The sequence below is a fragment of the Zootoca vivipara genome, chromosome 2 (assembly GCF_963506605.1).
Source record: "Zootoca vivipara chromosome 2, rZooViv1.1, whole genome shotgun sequence".
NCBI classification, from domain to species: Eukaryota; Metazoa; Chordata; class Lepidosauria; order Squamata; family Lacertidae; genus Zootoca; species Zootoca vivipara.
This window is the reverse complement of record NC_083277.1, coordinates 12,506,761-12,524,312: the sequence shown is the minus strand read 5'-3', so window position 1 is coordinate 12,524,312 and position 17,552 is coordinate 12,506,761. Positions and strand designations below refer to the sequence as shown.

At 47.7% G+C, this 17,552-nt stretch overlaps 1 protein-coding gene across 1 annotated transcript in view; it reads left to right on the top strand.

Annotated features, from left to right (window-relative positions):
• Positions 1 to 17,552, top strand: part of SLC44A4 (solute carrier family 44 member 4) — a 53,575-nt gene that overhangs the window by 22,600 nt on the left and 13,423 nt on the right. Inside the window, exons 7-13 of the mRNA XM_060270465.1 lie at positions 2,431 to 2,491; positions 5,073 to 5,178; positions 6,812 to 6,895; positions 9,231 to 9,343; positions 12,936 to 13,058; positions 13,193 to 13,292; positions 15,701 to 15,793. Coding sequence (XP_060126448.1) covers positions 2,431 to 2,491; positions 5,073 to 5,178; positions 6,812 to 6,895; positions 9,231 to 9,343; positions 12,936 to 13,058; positions 13,193 to 13,292; positions 15,701 to 15,793 — 680 coding nt within the window. The remainder of the gene's footprint in view (positions 1 to 2,430; positions 2,492 to 5,072; positions 5,179 to 6,811; positions 6,896 to 9,230; positions 9,344 to 12,935; positions 13,059 to 13,192; positions 13,293 to 15,700; positions 15,794 to 17,552) is intronic.

Here is a 17,552-nt window from a genome sequence, read left to right as displayed (position 1 = left end):
TTCTTCGCCCCCCACTCGTTTCTCCACTTCGCAAGCCTACAAGCTGTAAGAAGAGATCCTGGCTGGATCAGGCCTGTGGCCCATTTAGTCCGGCATCCTGTTCTCGCAGGGGCCAGTCAGAAGCCTTGATGGGAAGTCCACAAGCAGAACCTGAACACAACAGCCCTCTCCTCCTTGCAATTCCCAGCAGAAGTATATTCAGAGGTCTCCTTCTTCTTTGGCGATCACTCGTAGCTGAGTAAGATTGTCATCCATAAAACACGGTTTTAACAGTGAGTCTGTAAGTGATTGTGGAGGCCACTTCTGGATCCACACGTCCCTCCACAGTGGGGACCTAGGTTTCTGGGCAGGAGTTGATCACGGTGAGGGCTTGCCAAGCGTGCCTTCCTCTTAGCACGTTTTTCCCTTTCATCCTGCAGGCTAGACAATGCTACCATTCAGTGGATTTGTAGGCTGACTGAACCCAAAGGGTGCTCATCAATGGCTCCTCTTCATCCTGGAGAGAAGTGACTAGTGGGATGCCACAGGGTTCTGTCTTGGGCCCAGTCTTATTCAACATCTTTATCAATGACTTGGATGATGGGCTTGAGGGCATCCTGAGCAAGTTTGCAGATGACACCAAATTGGGAGGGGTGGCTAATACCCCAGAGGACAGGATCACACTTCAAAATGACCTCAACAGATTAGACAACTGGGCCAAAGCAAACAAGATGAATTTTAACAAGGAGAAATGTAAAGTACTACACTTGGGCAAAAAAAAAAAATGAAAGGCACAAATACAGGATGGGAGACACCTGGCTTGAGAGCAGTACATGTGAAAAGGATCTAGGAGTCTTGGTAGACCACAAACTTGACATGAGTCAACAGTGTGATGTAGCAGCTAAAAAAGCCAATGCAATTCTGGGCTGCATCAATAGGAGTATAGCATCTAGATCAAGGGAAGTAATAGTACCACTGAATTCTGCTCTGGTCAGACCTCACCTTGAGTACTGTGTCCAGTTCTGGGCACCACAGTTCAAGAAGGATACTGACAAGCTGGAACGTGTCCAGAGGAGGGCAACCAAAATGGTCAAAGGCCTGGAAACGATGCCTTATGAGGAACGACTTAGGGAGCTGAGTATGTCTAGCCTGGAGAATAGAAGGTTAAGGGGTGATATGATAGCCATGTTCAAATATATAAAAGGATGTCATATAGAGGAGGGAGAAAGGTTGTTTTCTGCTGCTCCAGAGAAGCGGACACGGAGCAATGGATTCAAGCTACAAGAAAGAAGATTCCACCTAAACATTAGGAAGAACTTCCTGACAGTAAGAGCTGTTTGACAGTGGGATTTGCTGCCAAGGAGTGAGGTCGAGTCTCTTCCTTTGGAGGTCTTTAAGCGGAGGCTTGACAGCCATCTGTCAGGAATGCTTTGATGGTGTTTCCTGCTTGGCAGGGGGTTGGAATGGATGGCCCTTGTGGTCTCTTCCAACTCTATGATTCTGTGATCCTGAGTTTGAGCGTCTTCAAAGCCCACAACACCTTTGGTAAAGAGTGTTCTCCAACTGGAGCGCTTGCAGGCCAGTGTTTCCCAGTCTGTGCTTATACTACTTTTTAAAGATTTGCCTTGAGACAGTCTCTAAACCTCTTTTGTTGACCACCAGCATTACGCTTTCCATTTTAAAGTTCGGAATAGAGTAGTTACTTTGGAAGACGATAATCAGGCATCCGCACAATATGACCAGTCCAACGAAGTTGATGTTGAAGAATCATTGCTTTGACCACCTCCCAGGTGATGTGTAAATTTTTTCGGAGACACCATTGATGAAATCTTTCGGGGAGTTGGAGATGGTGTTTATAAGTGGTCCATGTTTCAGAAGCATATTCAGAGGTATACTGCCTCCCACACCAGAGGTGGAAAATAGACATTGTGGTTAGTAGCCATGGAGAGCCTGATAGTCCCCTTTTAAAGCCATCCAAGTTAGTGGCCACTGCTGTCTCTTGTTTGGGAGCATTTGCCTTAGTTTCCTGCTCTCCTTCTGGATAGGGATGGAGGAGATATTTGATTCAGCTGGATCTGTCGCCTTCTCACTTTCCAAAACAATACACGAACGAAACGTGGCTATTGCCTTCGAAAATTGCACCCGCCTGAATTTTGCGAAGCAGTCCTCTGGCCAAACAACGTTTACAAAAAAAAAATGAGGGATAAAGGGTGCATAAAAATGAAGGTATTGGTGAGAATAGCATGCAAGATCGCATAATAGTAAGGGAAGTTGTTTGCCAAAAGTGTCAACGTTGCATAGAATAAATGGGTTAATTAGGAGAAATTTGCACTAAATTGCTGGGAAGAGCCATGTTGGCTGAAATATTTTTAGGCGTGTGTGTGTGTGGAATATCTTGAATGAGTGAAATTGCACCAGAAAGCAAGCTTTAACTTCCTGTTTAATTCACAGAGTGTGTCAGAAATTCTCAACCTGCAACTTTGTCCAGAATACACTGTCCCGTCCAAGCCAGGTGAGTACGCGATCTGGGTTCAGTCTGCTCACAAGTTCCCAGTCCTTTGACTGATGTTTAATCTACCTTGATGAGCGGCACAGGAGAGAATTCTGCTGGGTGTCACTTCTTTCGTTGCTTCAGCACTGCCAAAAGGGAAAAGCAACACCTAGCAAAAAAAAAAATTCCCTCCTGTACAACTTTCAATGGGGCATGGACCCTCTCTGTGCCCTGAGGCATCAGGAGGAATTTTAATTTACTGGGGCAAAAGAGTGAAGCGTCCTTAGACCACATGGGTGACTAGAACCTCTGGGAAATATAGGGTCAAATGGACCAGTGGTCTAACTCTGTATAAAGCAGCTGTTTATGTTCCAGGGAGGAGTTTGGGAGCAAGGACTTCTCGGTTCAATGAAATAATAATAATAATAATAATAATAATAATAATAATAATAATAATAATAATTTATTATTTGTACCCCACCCATCTGGCTGGGTTTCCCCAGCCACTCTGGGCGGCTTCCAACAAAGATTAAAAATACATTAAAATGTCACACATTAAAAACTTCCCTGAACAGGACTGCCTTCAGATGTCTTATAAATGTCAGGTAGTTATTTATCTCTTTGACATCTGATGGGAGGGCATTCCACAGGGCGGGTGCCACTAGCGAGAAGGCCCTCTCCCTGGTTCCCTGTAACCTCACTTCTCGCCATGAGGGAACCGCCAGAAGGCCCTCAGAGCTGGACCTCAGTGTCCGGGTAGAACAATGGGGGTGGAGACGCTCTTTCAGGTATACTGGACCGAGGCCGTTTAGGGCTTTAAAGGTCAACACCAACACTTTGAATTGTGCTCGGAAACGTATTGGGAGGCAGATATTGCAGTGGATGTTTGAAATATGTATGCATGGGCTGTGTATGTGAATTTCATGTGTGTTTGAATTTGCTACTGTGATTTTATAATGTATTCAGCCAAGAATTCGTACCAGAGAGCCAGTGTGGTGTGGTATCATGGTTAGAAGTGGACTGACTAAGGTCTAGGTTCACTTAAGGGACCTTGGACCAGTCACTTCCTCTCAAGCTAACTTTCCTACCTTGCAGGGTTGCTATGAGGATTTTTTTTTTAAAAAAAAGATGAAATAGAGTGTGAGGTAATAACTCAGTGCTCCCATGTGCCCTGTGAATAGAATGAATGTCGGATTGGTTTCTTCCCAAAGCTTTTTGTGTCTGTCACCCCACGGTTTCATTCATATTTCGTTCTTTGAATACCGTTAAACACTGCCTTGACCCATAGCTGCCAAGTCTCCTGTTTTCCCCAGGAAATCCCCGTTTTTCCAGCTGTTCCTAGCTGAAAAAACAGATTTTTTTGTTTTTCCCCGGTTTCTTCTGGCGCGGCGGCCATTTTGGAACTGGGCGGAGCATGCTCAGAAGCGACTTTTGATGCTGCTCTGCCCAGTTCCAAAATGGCTGCAGTGCGACTTCTGGTGCGGCGGCCATTTTGGAACTGGGCAAAGCAGCATCAAAAGTCACTTCTGAGCATGCTCCGCCCAGTTCCAAAATGGCGGCAGCGCTACTTCCGGTCTGCTATTTCCGGCCCGATCCCTTATTTCTCTGACAGCAACTTGGCAGGTATGCCTTGACCACTGTTCATGATTATACTTCATAACATTTGGATTCGGCACATGGTTTGTGTTCTGTACTGATATTTTCAACCGCCCCTGGTCTCTGAGCTGCCCCCCTGCCCCAAAGAGAGGTTCCTCCTCACACTGCCCCAGAGGGACCTGGGAAGAGGATGCCCCCAGCTTAGGCTAAGTTGGACTAAAAGACCCACGTGACCCTTTCCAACTCTAGGATTCTATGGGCAGGGAAACAGTGCCAAACCGGGATGGGAGTGATGGACTCCAACTCCCATCATTCCTCATTGCCGGCCGTGCTGGCAGGGGCTGATGGGAGTTGGAGTCCTGTCGCAGGATCCCTACCCCCCCACCCTGGTGCAAAAGGAGCCTAAGATCCTTAGTGGCCCAGCAGAGACTGGCCAAAGGTAAACATGAAGCCAGCCCCTTACCTTGGGAGGCAACAGTGGGCGCTGACAGGCCTGCATGGCAGCACCGGGCACTCAGCTCCCAGGCAGGCCTTGCACACAGCAAGCACAAGAAAGGCAAGCTGCCTGCTTGCCTGGCCTCCCACTGCTCCGTCCATTCCCTTGCTTGCCTGCTTGCTTGCTTACTGCAAGGTCACCTCAGCTCCTGGCAACCAGCCCCCCCAGGCCAGCCCCAGAAGCGCCATTCACCTGGGGAGCTTAAAGCCAGGGCTGCTGCCACGAATAGCCGTGCAAGCCTTTGGGAGGCAGAAACGTGAGAGGGCATCAGAGGAGGGAAGGAAGGAAAGAGGGACAGAGGGCCAGTGTTGCCCACCTCCAGTGCTCAGAATGGGGCAGAGTTTTAGGCATAGCATCAAAATCTCATGAATGGAACCCTCCAATATGGTGTGTAATTGGCCCCAAGGCTTGGGATCTTGCCGGTGTGAGGACAGCAGCGCTAGGGCTGCTCTGCCGATGTCCCGCGTCTTCAAGAATTGACCCTAATCTAACGTCTATTTCTTTTTACAGTGGTGAGGCGTTGCTTCCCTTCTTTTGACTCCTTTGAAGCTGAATTCTTCAATGTGAGCGGGATGGATAAAAATAAAACTCTGGACACTATCAAGAATGGCACAGAGTAAGTCCTTTGATTCCCTGGGCGAACTTCAGTGAGTTCCTGGTTAAATTGGGTGTCGGGGTGCAGTGATTTTTGAAAGGGCCCTGCGGCACATGCCACAGAATGTCCTTCAGTCACTGGCATTTCCAGTTAAAAATAGGGTGAGGCAGCGGGAGAATGTGGAATACCTCTCTCGGCCTGTGACCCAGGGAAGCCTCTGCCAATCAGCAGTGACAGCAGTGGGTTGGATCAACACAGAGTGATAAGAGTCTGCTGGATCAGGCCAGTGGCTGTCTAGTCCATCACCCTGTTCTCACAGTGGCCACCATACCTGCCAAGTTGCTGTCAGAGAAATAAGGGACCGGGCCGGAAATAGCATTCCGGAAGTAGCGCTGCCGCCATTTTGGAACTGGGCGGAGCATGCTCAGAAGTGACTTTTGATGCTGCTTTGCCCAGTTCCAAAATGTCCGCCGCGCCAGAAGTCGCATGCAGCCATTTTGGAACTGGGCAGAGCAGCATCAAAAGTCGCTTCTGAGCATGATCTGCCCAGTTCTAAAATGGCCGGCGTGCCAGAATAAACCGAGGAAAAACAAAAATTCCGTTTTTTCCAGCTAGGAACAGCTGGGAAAACAGGGATTTCCCGGGGAAAACGGGAGACTTGGCAGCTATGGTGGCCACCCAGAAGCCTATGGGAAACCATTGAGCCGAAGAGCCCTCTCCCCTTCCATGGTTTCCAGCAACTGGTTTTCAGAAGCAGTGCTGCTTCTGACCACGGAGGCAGAGCTACTAGCCATCATGCCTAGTAGCCACGGCTAGCCAAATCTTCCACGTATTTGTCCAATCCTCTTTGGAAGCCATCCAAGATGGTGGCCTCTTCCGGGAGCCTGACATAATAATAATAATAATAATATTTATTTATTTATTTATTTATACATACCCCGCCCATCTGGCTGGGTTTCCCCAGCCACTCTGAGCAGTTCCCAACATAATATTAAAAACATGGTAAAACATCAAACATTAAAAACTTCCCTAAACAGGACTGCAATCTAAAGTCAGATTGTTGTTTATTTCCTTGACATCTGAAGGGAGGGAGTTCCACAGGGCGGGTGCCACCACCGAGAAGGCCCTCTGCCTGGTTCCCCGTAACCTCACTTCTCACAGTGAGGGAACCGCCAGAAGGCCCTCGGAGCTGGACCTCAGTGTCTGGGCTGAATGTTGGTGGTGGTGGAAACCCTCCTTCAGGTAGACTGAGTCAAGGTTGTTTAGGGCTTTAAAGGTCAACACCAACACTTTGAATTGTGCTCGGAAACATATAGCACTGGCATAAGGCTGCTTCCTAATTTACAAATGCCCTAGACCAGGCATGGCCAAACTTGGCCCTCCAGCTGTTTTGGGACTACAACTCCCATCATCCCTGGCTAACAGGGCCCAGTGGTCAGGGATGGTGGGAATTGTAGTCCCAAAACAGCTGGAGGGCCAAGTTTGGCCATGCCTGCCCTAGACAGTCCCCTTTTCACCACCTTAGTGCCAAGACTGCCTTTGCCCTCAAAGTTTGTTTTTATGGCTCCTCCTCTTCTAGTTTTGGCCTAAGTCCTCCTGGGTCCCGTCCCCCCCACTTTCTCATAGCTACCTTTTTGGTCCCTTGTCTCTGCAGACAGCTGTTAGAGGCTCTCGGTGCCAAGAACGTTGGACTGAAGATCTTTGAGGATTTCACGCAGTCGTGGTACTGGATCTTGATGTGAGTGGCTGAACAAGTTGAGAGGGAGTAGCTTTGTGGAGGAGAGGGCAGCCATGATTTTTGCACTGCTTCATACAGCCTGAGGGTGGCTCTGGAGGCGGAAGGTGTATATGGCAACGATCTTCAACTGGGAGTCCCCAGGTGTTATTGGACTCCAACTCCCATCAACCCCAGCCAGCTTAGCTGAGGGTCAGGGGTGATGGGGGCTGTAGTCCTACAATGACTGGGCAACCCAACGTTGAAGAGCAACATAGCTGCCAAGTCTCCCGTTTTTTGCAGGCAACCCCCGTATTTTAAACCGTTTCCCGCTGGCAGCCCGGATTGGGAAAAAATCCCGTAAATCCCCCGGATTTCCTACCTGCCAGGGAGGCTCCATTTTGGGTCCTGGCGCCGCCCGATTTTTGGTGCCCAGACATGGGTAGCGCGGCACCGGAAGTCGCTTCTACACATATCCAGACATGCGTAGAAGCGACTTCCGGTGCTGCTCTGCCCATGCCTGGGCACCGAAAATCGGGTAGAGCGGCACCCGAAGTTGCTTCTACGCATGTCTGGACATGCGTAGAAGCGACTTCCGGTGCCACGCTGCCGCTGATCCCGCATTTTTCAGCGGGAGACTTGGCAGCTATGAAGAGCAATGGTTTATGGTTATAGTCAGAGCTGAATGTTGTATACTTTTTACTTCGCTGTGCAAGTGTGCTATGTGGCTTTTGGCTCAGAAACCAGCATTCTAGTGTTTTGGAATTTTGTTTAAAAACTAATCAAGTTTCTAGGCCTTATAGATGCACCGTAAAGCTTGAGGCAGTGTTGAAATCTCAGTCGAACAGGGGTACCAACTTGAATGAAATATTGTGGGGGCCCAGATAAGCCCCGCCCCATGTAATTGATCATGTGATGCAGTGCATACACACCATGGGAATGGGAATTCCCATCAACTTTTTTTGGGGGGGGGCAGCCCCCTCTAATATTTCATTCTGGGGGCCAAGGCTTGAGTGCATTCACATATTTCTGTCATGGGAAATGTATCTGGTTCTGGCTTCCCTCCAGGGAAGTAAAGCGGTGTCACTTATTTGGAGCTTTTATAGATCACTAAACATTTAACATAATGGTATACGAGAGGAAAACAGCTGGAACAGAAGGAGCCTTCTGTTTCAGCTTTTAACACCTGCTAAAACCATTTCTATTCCATCAGGCTTATGCAGGCAATTAAGAAGACACACATCCACAATAATGAGCCAATTTCTGATGTTAACATTTTTTGTTGTATGGTTTTACCTATAATTGTTGTAAACTGCTCTGGTATCTTTTATGAACAGCAGTATAAAAATGTTTTAATGAAACAAACAAACAGATTGCAACAGAACACATAAATACTGAAAATACTGAAATACTGTTGACTAATACCGCTCCATTGAATCAGTTCATCTCTCGAGGAAAACCTGCAGAATTGTGTGTTGTTGTTTTTTAAAAGTCTTCAACACTTCCAGTACTCTATTTTTTGGGGGGCAGGGGGATGGATATTGTACCTGATGCTGATTTTCATTCTTGCTCCACTGGGAGCAGGAAAACTTTTTGACGTCCTGTCTCTGGTAATACGGCAGTGCCTGGAACAAGTGGCAAGACAGGTTGTTCCCCTCTATCATTATTATTTAAATCATTTTTATTAGTTTTCCAATACAAAAAGCCAATTAACATCATATTCCCATTAAAAACACTAAACTAAAAAAAAAGAGAGCCAAATTGTAGTCCAAATTATTAATCATTAATTTTTTCCGGGCTTCCCATAGTCTGGACCTCCTGAAGAGCCTTCTCATGTCTCGTTCCTCCTCCTCCTCCTCCTCCTCCTCCTCCTCCTCCTCCTCCTCCTCCTCCTCCTCCTCCTCCTCCTCCTCCTCCTCCTTCTTCTTCTATTTTCCACATTCCGATTTTACCACTTTAAAGTTCTCCGTCCCTGGTCATTCCCCTGTATTGCCAATGCCCAGGCTGCGAGCACCATGACTTATGCGGGCAAAACTATTAGCAAGCTTGGGGGAACCCAAAGATTGGCAGGAGTACAAAAGGCCTTCAGGGAAAGCCCGCCTCCCCTTAAAAAGCCTGGCGATGATTGGCTGCACTCAGTGGTGCTGGGCGAGTGGAATGGCATAGCACGGAATGCTGGAAACTGGGTGGGATGGAATATTTGGAGGAGGGTATGTGGCTCACTGACCGCTACCCAGCTGGAGCTGGAAGTTGGTGGTTAGATTTGGGGTTGGCTGGGTGAGTGCATTTTTTCAGCAGACGCAGGGAGATCACCTCTGTGCTCTGACCCTCTCTCTTACCTTGTCTTCCTTCCATCCAGAGGGCTGCTGATTGCCATGGTGCTGAGCCTGATATTCTTGCTGCTGCTACGTTACATCGCTGGGGTTCTGGTGTGGGTCATCATTGTTGGGCTGCTGGCCGCCACGGCCTACGGTGAGTAAGGTGGTGGCATAGCTGCCAAGTCTCCCGTATTCCCCGGGAAACCCCCGTTTTTCCAGCCGTTCCCAGCTGGAAAAACTGATATTTTTTTCCCCGGTTTACTTACCGCCCGGGGGAGGCTCCTTCTGCGCATGTCTGGAGTCTCTGGACATGCGCAGAAGCGATTTCTGGCACGGTGGCCATTTTGGAACTGGGCGGAGCATGCTCAGAAGCGACTTTCGATGCTGCTCTGCCCAGTTCCAAAATGGCGGCAGCGCTACTGCCAGTCTGCCAATCCCTTGTTTTTCCGGCAGGAACTTGGCATGTATGGGTGGTGGGGAAGTGCCGAAGAGGAGGAGCCAAAGCGAAGAAGGTTAAGTACTCCGCGGTTAAGTACTCCGCGGACCCGGAAGTGTTTACCTCCGGGTTCTGCCGCTCGCGCATGCGCAAAAATGCTCTAGCGGCGCTTCACGCACGCGCGCTACCACCGCTCAGCTTAAGTACTTTTTGGGGTGCGAATGGCACCCTGGAACCAATTAAGTAATTAAATCGAGGTACCACTGTAAATGTTAGTTTTTTCCATCTACAATGCTGTCTTGCTTATTTTATAGTACAGTACATTGATTAAGGGATGCAGGTGGCGCTGTGGGTTAAACCACAGAGGCTAGGGCTTGCCGATCAGAAGGTCGGCGGTTTGAATCCCTGCAACGGGGTGAGCTCCCGTTGCTCGGTCCCAGCTCAAGCCCACCTAGCAGTTCGAAAGCACATCAAAGTGCAAGTAGATAAATAGGGACCGCTACAGCGGGAAGGTAAACGGCGTTTCCGTGTGCTGCTCTGGTTCGTCAGAAGCGGCTTTGTCATGCTGGCCACATGACCTGGAAGCTATACGCCGGCTCCCTCGGCCAATAATGCGAGATGAGCGCGCAACCCCAGAGTCAGTCACGACTGGACCTAATGGTCAGGGGTCCCTTTACCTTTACATTGATTATTTCCTTCATTTTCTGGATCAATGGTCTCATTAGACAGTAAAATTCGTGTTAAATTGATGTTTTAGGGGGTGTTTTTCATCGTCTAGAACGGATTAATCCGCTTTCCATTACTTTCAATGGGAAAGTACGCTTCAGGTTGAGTACGCTTCAGGTTAAGTACGGACTTCCGGAACCAAATAAGTACTTAACCTGAGGTACCACTGTAGTTCCCCAGCGTCCTTAACAAACTACAACTCTCAGGATTCTTTGGGGGGGGGGGACAACAAACAATTTAAATGTGCAGTGAAAGTATGTGGTGTTGTTGACATCCGTCTGTCTCGGGAGGACCATGGAGGAGTGTGCCTTTGGAAGTGAAGTCAAACCGTTGGAAGATTGCAGAGGCTGCTGTGGCTGTAGAGACCGATACAGGAGAGACATGTTTAGTTGTAGCTGGGGCAGATGAAGGCGTCCGGTTGTGCTGTTGCAGATGCACCATGGCATTTCTTCTCTGTGCTCTCCTCCTGGGGGGGTCATTCCTCCTCTGGCCACTGCTGTGGATACTTGACCTGACGCTCTGTCACCAGGCCCTGCGGTCATCTGCCTGGGATTTAATTTATTATTATTATTTATTACAATATGAAATAATGGTATGTTTTATTATGTTTTTATATGTGTTAGCAGCCATTCAGAGTGGCTGGGACAGCCAGATGGGTGGGGTATAAATAATAAAATTATTATTAATATTGTTCCCACATGGCAGGGTTGATGTTGCCAGCCTTCCTGTCACGTGTGTTGTGTGGATCTTTCTTTATCCCACATGAATTTGTCTGATTCCGATCTCCTCCACACAAAGGGAGGGCAAGGGATGAGTTGGGGAGCATCAGAAGCCGAGACCTTCTACCTGAGAGAAATCTTTTTCCTGGAAGGTGGGAAGTTCAAATTCCCAGGGCGAATTAAAGCCCTCAGTTTGAGCAACGACAAATATCTCACCTCTCCCATATACAGTCGTACCTTGGAAGTCGAACGGAATCCGTGTTTTGTGGTTTGTTTGTTTGTTTTGGTTATTTGGATTTTCTAATTTTGGAGTAGGTGTTTTGAATGTAGGATGTGGTGTTGGTTTGAGGACTTAAACTGGGGAGAGAAAGTGCATGGTTGTGGTTTTTTTTAAGACGCAGAGGCTGGCAATCAGTCATAGTATAAAGCCTAGGTTAAAAGGGGCATGACTGCCCTTACTTAAAATGGCCGCCGTAGCCTCGCATGTGACACAACACCCACTAAATTAAAAAGCAAAAACCCCTTGCCATGCCCCAAGTGTGGGTTAGGGGAAATGATGAACGACTGCCTAATGTTGCCAGGCGTTTATTAATGCAGCTTTGGGAGAGGCTTTGGGCTTGGGCTTTGGAGGCGGAATGGCCGTTTTGGTGGTCGGCCTACTCAGTTTTCCCTGTCCCAACCCACCCCCCACTGCTTTGGCTGATTCAGGGTCCCCCCCATGGCTATGTGTTTCCCTCCTCCCTTTGTTGTGCCTCATCCCTGTGCCCCCCCCCATTGTGAAAGGCCCTACTCTGTTTGTTTTTCCCTGCTTGGCAATGCTGCGGCCTATTGAAAAAGCTGGGCCTTGTTGCTGCAAAAGGACTGTTTTCAGTTGGTTGCTGTGGAATTTTGTGATGTCATCTGGCAGCACAGCTGCCGGAATCTTCAGAGCTTCTAGTGGTGACGTCTAATTTGGGTGCCACTTTTTTGTGTGTTTAATCATTATTTTAGGTGTAAAAGGCGTGGTTTTTTGGGAAAAAATTAATGCCAGATCCCTCCCTGATGGGCATGGAACGTTGTGGCCAAATTTGTTACATTACGGTTCAGCAGTTATGGAGAAAGGCTGTTTCATCCGCGTGCGCAATGCCTACATTTTTTAATATATAGATATACGGTATATTATTTTGTACATTAATGCTGGAGACTGAACCAGATACGGTGCGAGTGAACGATAACCCTTCATGAAAGTACCAGGAACACAGGATGCCTGCTGAATACGGCGGTACCTCGGGTTAAGAACTTAATTCATTCCAGAGGTCCGTTCTTAACCTGAAACTGTTCTTAACCTGAGGTACCACTTTAGCTAATGGGGCCTTCCACTGCCGCCACCGCGCAATTTCTGTTCTCAACCTGAAGCAAAGTTCTTAACCCGAGGTACTATTTCTGGGTTAGTGGAGTCTGTAACCTGAAGCGTCTGTAACCCGAGGTACCAGTGTATTGAGTCAGACCACTAGCCCACCCAGCTCAGTATTGTCTACACTGACTGGCAGCAGCTCCCCAGGGCTTCAGGGAGAGGATATTTGCCAGCCCTGCCTGGAGATACACTTAGGAATTGAAGATGGGACATTGTTCATGCAAAACAGATGCTGCCCCCTGGACCTACTTCCATATAGAGAGAACACTGCCAGGACAATTCTTCTTTAAAAGCCTTTTATTATACACTTACATAAAATCTTGCATATTAATGCTGGGACTGAACCCGGGGACCTTCTTCATGCCAAACAGATGCTCCTCACCTGACCTACAGCCCCTCTCCTGAAAACTATTCCTGTTTTCAGGATGGGAGTGGCAGAGTGTCTAGCGATCTCTGCCTCTTTGCTTTCCAGGGATCTACCACTGCTATATGGAGTACCGCGAGCTCGACCAGAAAGGAGCCACCATCAAGAGCGTTGGTTTCACCACCGACGTGGGTGCCTACCGCAGCGTCAAGGAGACGTGGCTGGCCGCCTGTGAGTCTGGGCGGAGGGGAGCGGGCAGGAAAACGGGTGTTGGAAGGTGGGCAACCCTGGTCTAAAAACCCCAAAGTTCCCAAAGCTGGGTTATGAGAGTGGCCCGGGTGTGAATCTCCTTCTCTCGCCTCCAGTGATCATCCTCTGCGTGGTGGGAGGCATCATGCTGCTCACCCTCTTGTTCCTCCGCAAGCAGATCCTGATCGCCATCGCTCTCATCAAGGAAGCCAGCAGGTAAGGGAGTCTCTGTAAGGCCAGTGCGAGCGGAGCCTCGGTCCCGGGGGCCAAAAGCAGACCTCTGTCTGGCTCTTGGGACCCTCTCCCCAAGCCACACGCCCCTCTCCCTAGGCCGCACCCCTCGCCAGCCCTGCTTCACACCTTCCTTGAGAGTTTTTGCCTGGCTGGAATGTGTCCTTGAGCTCTGAGAGCGCCTCTTTTTTGGACGAGAGAGAGGTGCATGAGAAGAACTAGTTTTCTGTGCACGGGTAAAAAAGGTGCTGTTGCTCCACCCACTTCTGCCTCCACTGAGAGAGGGAAAGCAAGCAACTAACCCAGCCCCTTCCTCTTAATTTCACTGTAGCCACAAAGTGGGTATCCTCTTCTTTCCTCCCTGTGCTTCACTGCCTCCACTGAACTGTCCTTAAACCTCGGGAAGTTTCCCCTTCCCAGACTGCCCCAGCCCAATTCTCTATGCATTCGTACCTTGGTTTTCAAACAGCTTAGTTCTCTCTCTCTCTCTCTCTCTCTCTCTATCTTAATAATATTTTATTTATTTTCCAAAAATAACCAAAACAACAACAACAATACAAAAAAAAATTGACTTCCCCCAATCCCTTCTTTGGTTCCATTATTTATCAAGATACTGCATGTCCATTGTTGATTTAACTATGTTATAAACTTATCAATTATCCATTCATAATAAAATTACAAGTAATATTAAAGCCCTGCTAATATATTAACCTGTGTATATTGCTTCTGTATATATGCAATAAACATCTTCCATTCTTCCTTAAATTCACAATCATCTCTTCCTCTTAATTTCATTGTCAATTTTGCCATTTCAACATATTCCATTAGTTTAACTTGCCAGTCTTCTTTAGATGGGACACCTTCTTCTTTCCAATATTGGGCTAATAAAGTCCGTGCGGCCATTGTTGCACACATAAACAAATTCTATTAATACCTAGTAAGAAAGCTTCTGGTTTTTTAGCAAAGGTTATTTTCTTCATTTCATTATAAATTTCATTTTCATTTCATTATAAATCATTTCCCAATATTTCTTAATATTTTTGCAATCCCACCACATATGATAAAATGTCCCCTCTCCAACAGCTTAGTTCCCGAACGTTTTGGAAGCTGAACGTCCGACAGGGCTTCCGCAGCTTCCGATTGGCTGCAGGAGCTTCCTGAAGCCAATCAGAAGCCACACTTTGGTTTCCAAACGTTTTGGGAGTCAAACGGACTTCCAGAATGGATTCTGTTCGACTTCCGAGGTAGCGTCTCCACCCCCATTGTTCTGCCCGGACACTTAGGTCTAGCTCCGAGGGCCTTCTGGGGGTTCCCTCGCTACGAGAAGCCAAGTTACAGGGAGCCAGGCAGAGGGCCTTCTTGGTAGTGGCACCCACCCTGTGGAACGCCCTCCCACTAGAGGTCAAAGAGAACAACAATTACCAGACCTTTAGAAGGCATCTCAAGGCAGCCCTGTTTAGGGAAGCTTTTAATGTTTGATGGATTTCTGTATTTTAGTGTTTTGTTGGAAGCCGCCCAGAGTGGCTGGGGGAACCCGGCCAGATGGGCGGGGTATAAATAATAAATTATTATTATTATTATTATTATTATTATTATTATTATTATTATTATTATTATTACAGCTGTACCAGTTAACAGCATGAGGCATCAGCTTTCAACTCATATCAATATGCAGCTCAAACCCCTATTTTGATGTCTGGAACAGTTTCTCTATCCTCACCTGGCAACCCAACAAATTTGGGGAGCAAACGACTCGCCAAGTTTTTGTGTTTTCCAAGCCACTTGCCGACGTAAATCTTCTGAATCTTGTGACTGAAAAATAAATGAGGAGCGTTGCCTTCACCCCCCAAAAAGAATTGACCTAGGACAGGGTTTCCCAAACTTGAGTCTTCAGTTGTCTGGGGACTTCATTTCCCATAATCCCTGACTTGCTAGGGATGATGGGAGTTGTAGTCTTCCTGAAGGAAGCTTATGCTAGCTCTGCTTGTTTTTCCCTTTGCACGTCATTCACGAAAAGCTCCTCGACAGCCAGGGTCTCTCTGGGTTGTTTTTTTAATCTTTGAAGTGCACTGGAGATAATTGCATGGTGCTAAAGTGCATTGAAGCACATTTAATGTGGTCATTTCTTGAACTGTCTGCCAATGAGGCTTTATGTAATTCTACTGCATGCAACAATCTAATTAAAGGGAAGACCCGTGTTTCCTTGGGCTCCTAAAAAGAAGATGGGGAACAGTAGAGGGGAAACATTGCAAAATCGTACAAGCAGAGAAGGTGCAAAGGCTATATTATGGGTTATAACTGGTTTGAAGTGCCTCTGGAGAATTGTACTACAGACGAGTTTGATTGAAGCTGAAAACCTGGGTTTACAGGGTCTCTCTTGTTCTCTCCTGCAGAGCCATTGGATACATGATGAGTTCTCTTTTCTACCCATTGGTGACCTTCGTCTTGCTGGTGGTATGTGTGGCCTACTGGGGTATTACTGCTCTGTATCCTTTATTAAGAGAAGGACCAGGTGCGCAGCCTGGGAGTCATTTTGGACTCACAGCTGTTCATGGAGGCGCAGGTTAATTCTGTATCCAGGGCAGCTGTTTATCAGCTCCATCTGGTACGCAGGCTGAGACCCTACCTGCCCGTGGACTGTCTCGCCAGAGTGGTGCATGCTCTAGTTTTCTCTCGCTTGGACTACTGCAATGCGCTCTACATGGGGCTACCTTTGAAGGTGACCAGGAAACTACATTGAATCCAGAATGTGGCAGCTAGACTGGTGACTGGGAGCAGCCGCTGAGACCACATAACACCATTCTTGAAAGACCTGCATTGACTCCCAGTACGTTTCCAAGTAAAATGCAAAGTGTTGATGCTGACCTTTAAAGCCCTAAACAGCCTCTGTTCAGTGTACCTGAAGTAGTGTCTCCACCTCCATCGTTCTGCCCGGACACTGAGGTCCAACTCTGAGGGCCTTCTGGCGGTTCCCTCGCTGCGAGAAGCCAAGTTACAGGGAACCAGGCAGAGGGCCTTCTCGGTAGTGGCACCCGCCCTGTGGAATGCCCTCCCACCAGATGTCAAAAAGAAAAATAACTACCAGACTTTTAGAGGACATCTGAAGGCAGCCCTGTTTAGGGAAACTTTTAATCTTTAAGAAATTAGTGTATTTTAATATTTCTGTTGGAAGCCGCCCAGAGTGGCTGGGGAAACCCAGCCAGATGGGCGGGGTATAAATAATAAATTATTATTATTATTATTATTATTATTATTATTATTATTATTATTATTACTACTACTACTACTTCATATCCTGCAAGTGTCCCAGGAAAACCCCGGACATCTCGTTTTGTTTTTAATAATGGAACAACTTCTATTTTGGTTGCTGTGATCTTGCGCGATTGTGCAATGCGATTTCCCCCTAGAAAAAGCGCTTTGGGGGCCCCCACAATCTTGCATGGCACCCCCAAACACATCTTTGGGATCTGTGCCCTTAAAAGTGGGGTGTTGGTTGGTGCAGGAATGGGGACTGTGTATGCTCTGCAAAGATTGGGGCAAAGATAGCACAAAATGAAATGGTGAGGCTTGAACCCTAAATAGAAGCAGTGCCCTGCAACATTTTGTTTTTAATGGTTTTACCTTTGTGGTTCCTGTTGAATTGCTACCAATCTTATGCCATTATTGGGAGGAAGGGAAGCTAGAAATAAGGTGCCTACACACAATACCTTTTGAAGCACATTCGAAGCCCGTTTACTCCCCTCAAAGAATTCTGGCCACTGTAGTTTGTTAAGGGTTTCTGGGAGCTGTAACTCTGTGAAGGGTAAACTACAAGGCCCAGAATCCTTTGAGGGAAAGAATGTGCTTTGAGTGTCCTTAAAAGCTATAGTAAAAGGGACACGGGTGGTGCTGTGGTCTAAACCACAGAGCCTAGGGCAGGCATCCCCAAACTTCGGCCCTCCAGATGTTTTGGACTACAATTCCCATCTTCCCCGACCACTGGTCCTGTTAGTTAGGGATAATGGGAGTTGTAGGCCAAAACATCTGGAGGGCGGCAGTTTGGGGATGCCTGGCCTAGGGCTTGCAGATCGGAAGCTCAGCGGTTCGAATCCCCACGACGGGGTGAGCGCCTCTTGTTTGGTCCCAGCTCCTGCCCACCTAGCAGTTCTTAAGCACATCAAGTGCACTGCTCTGGTTCGCCAGAAGCGGCTTAGTCATGCTGGCCACATGACCCGGAAGTTGTCTGCGGACAAACGCCGGCTCCCT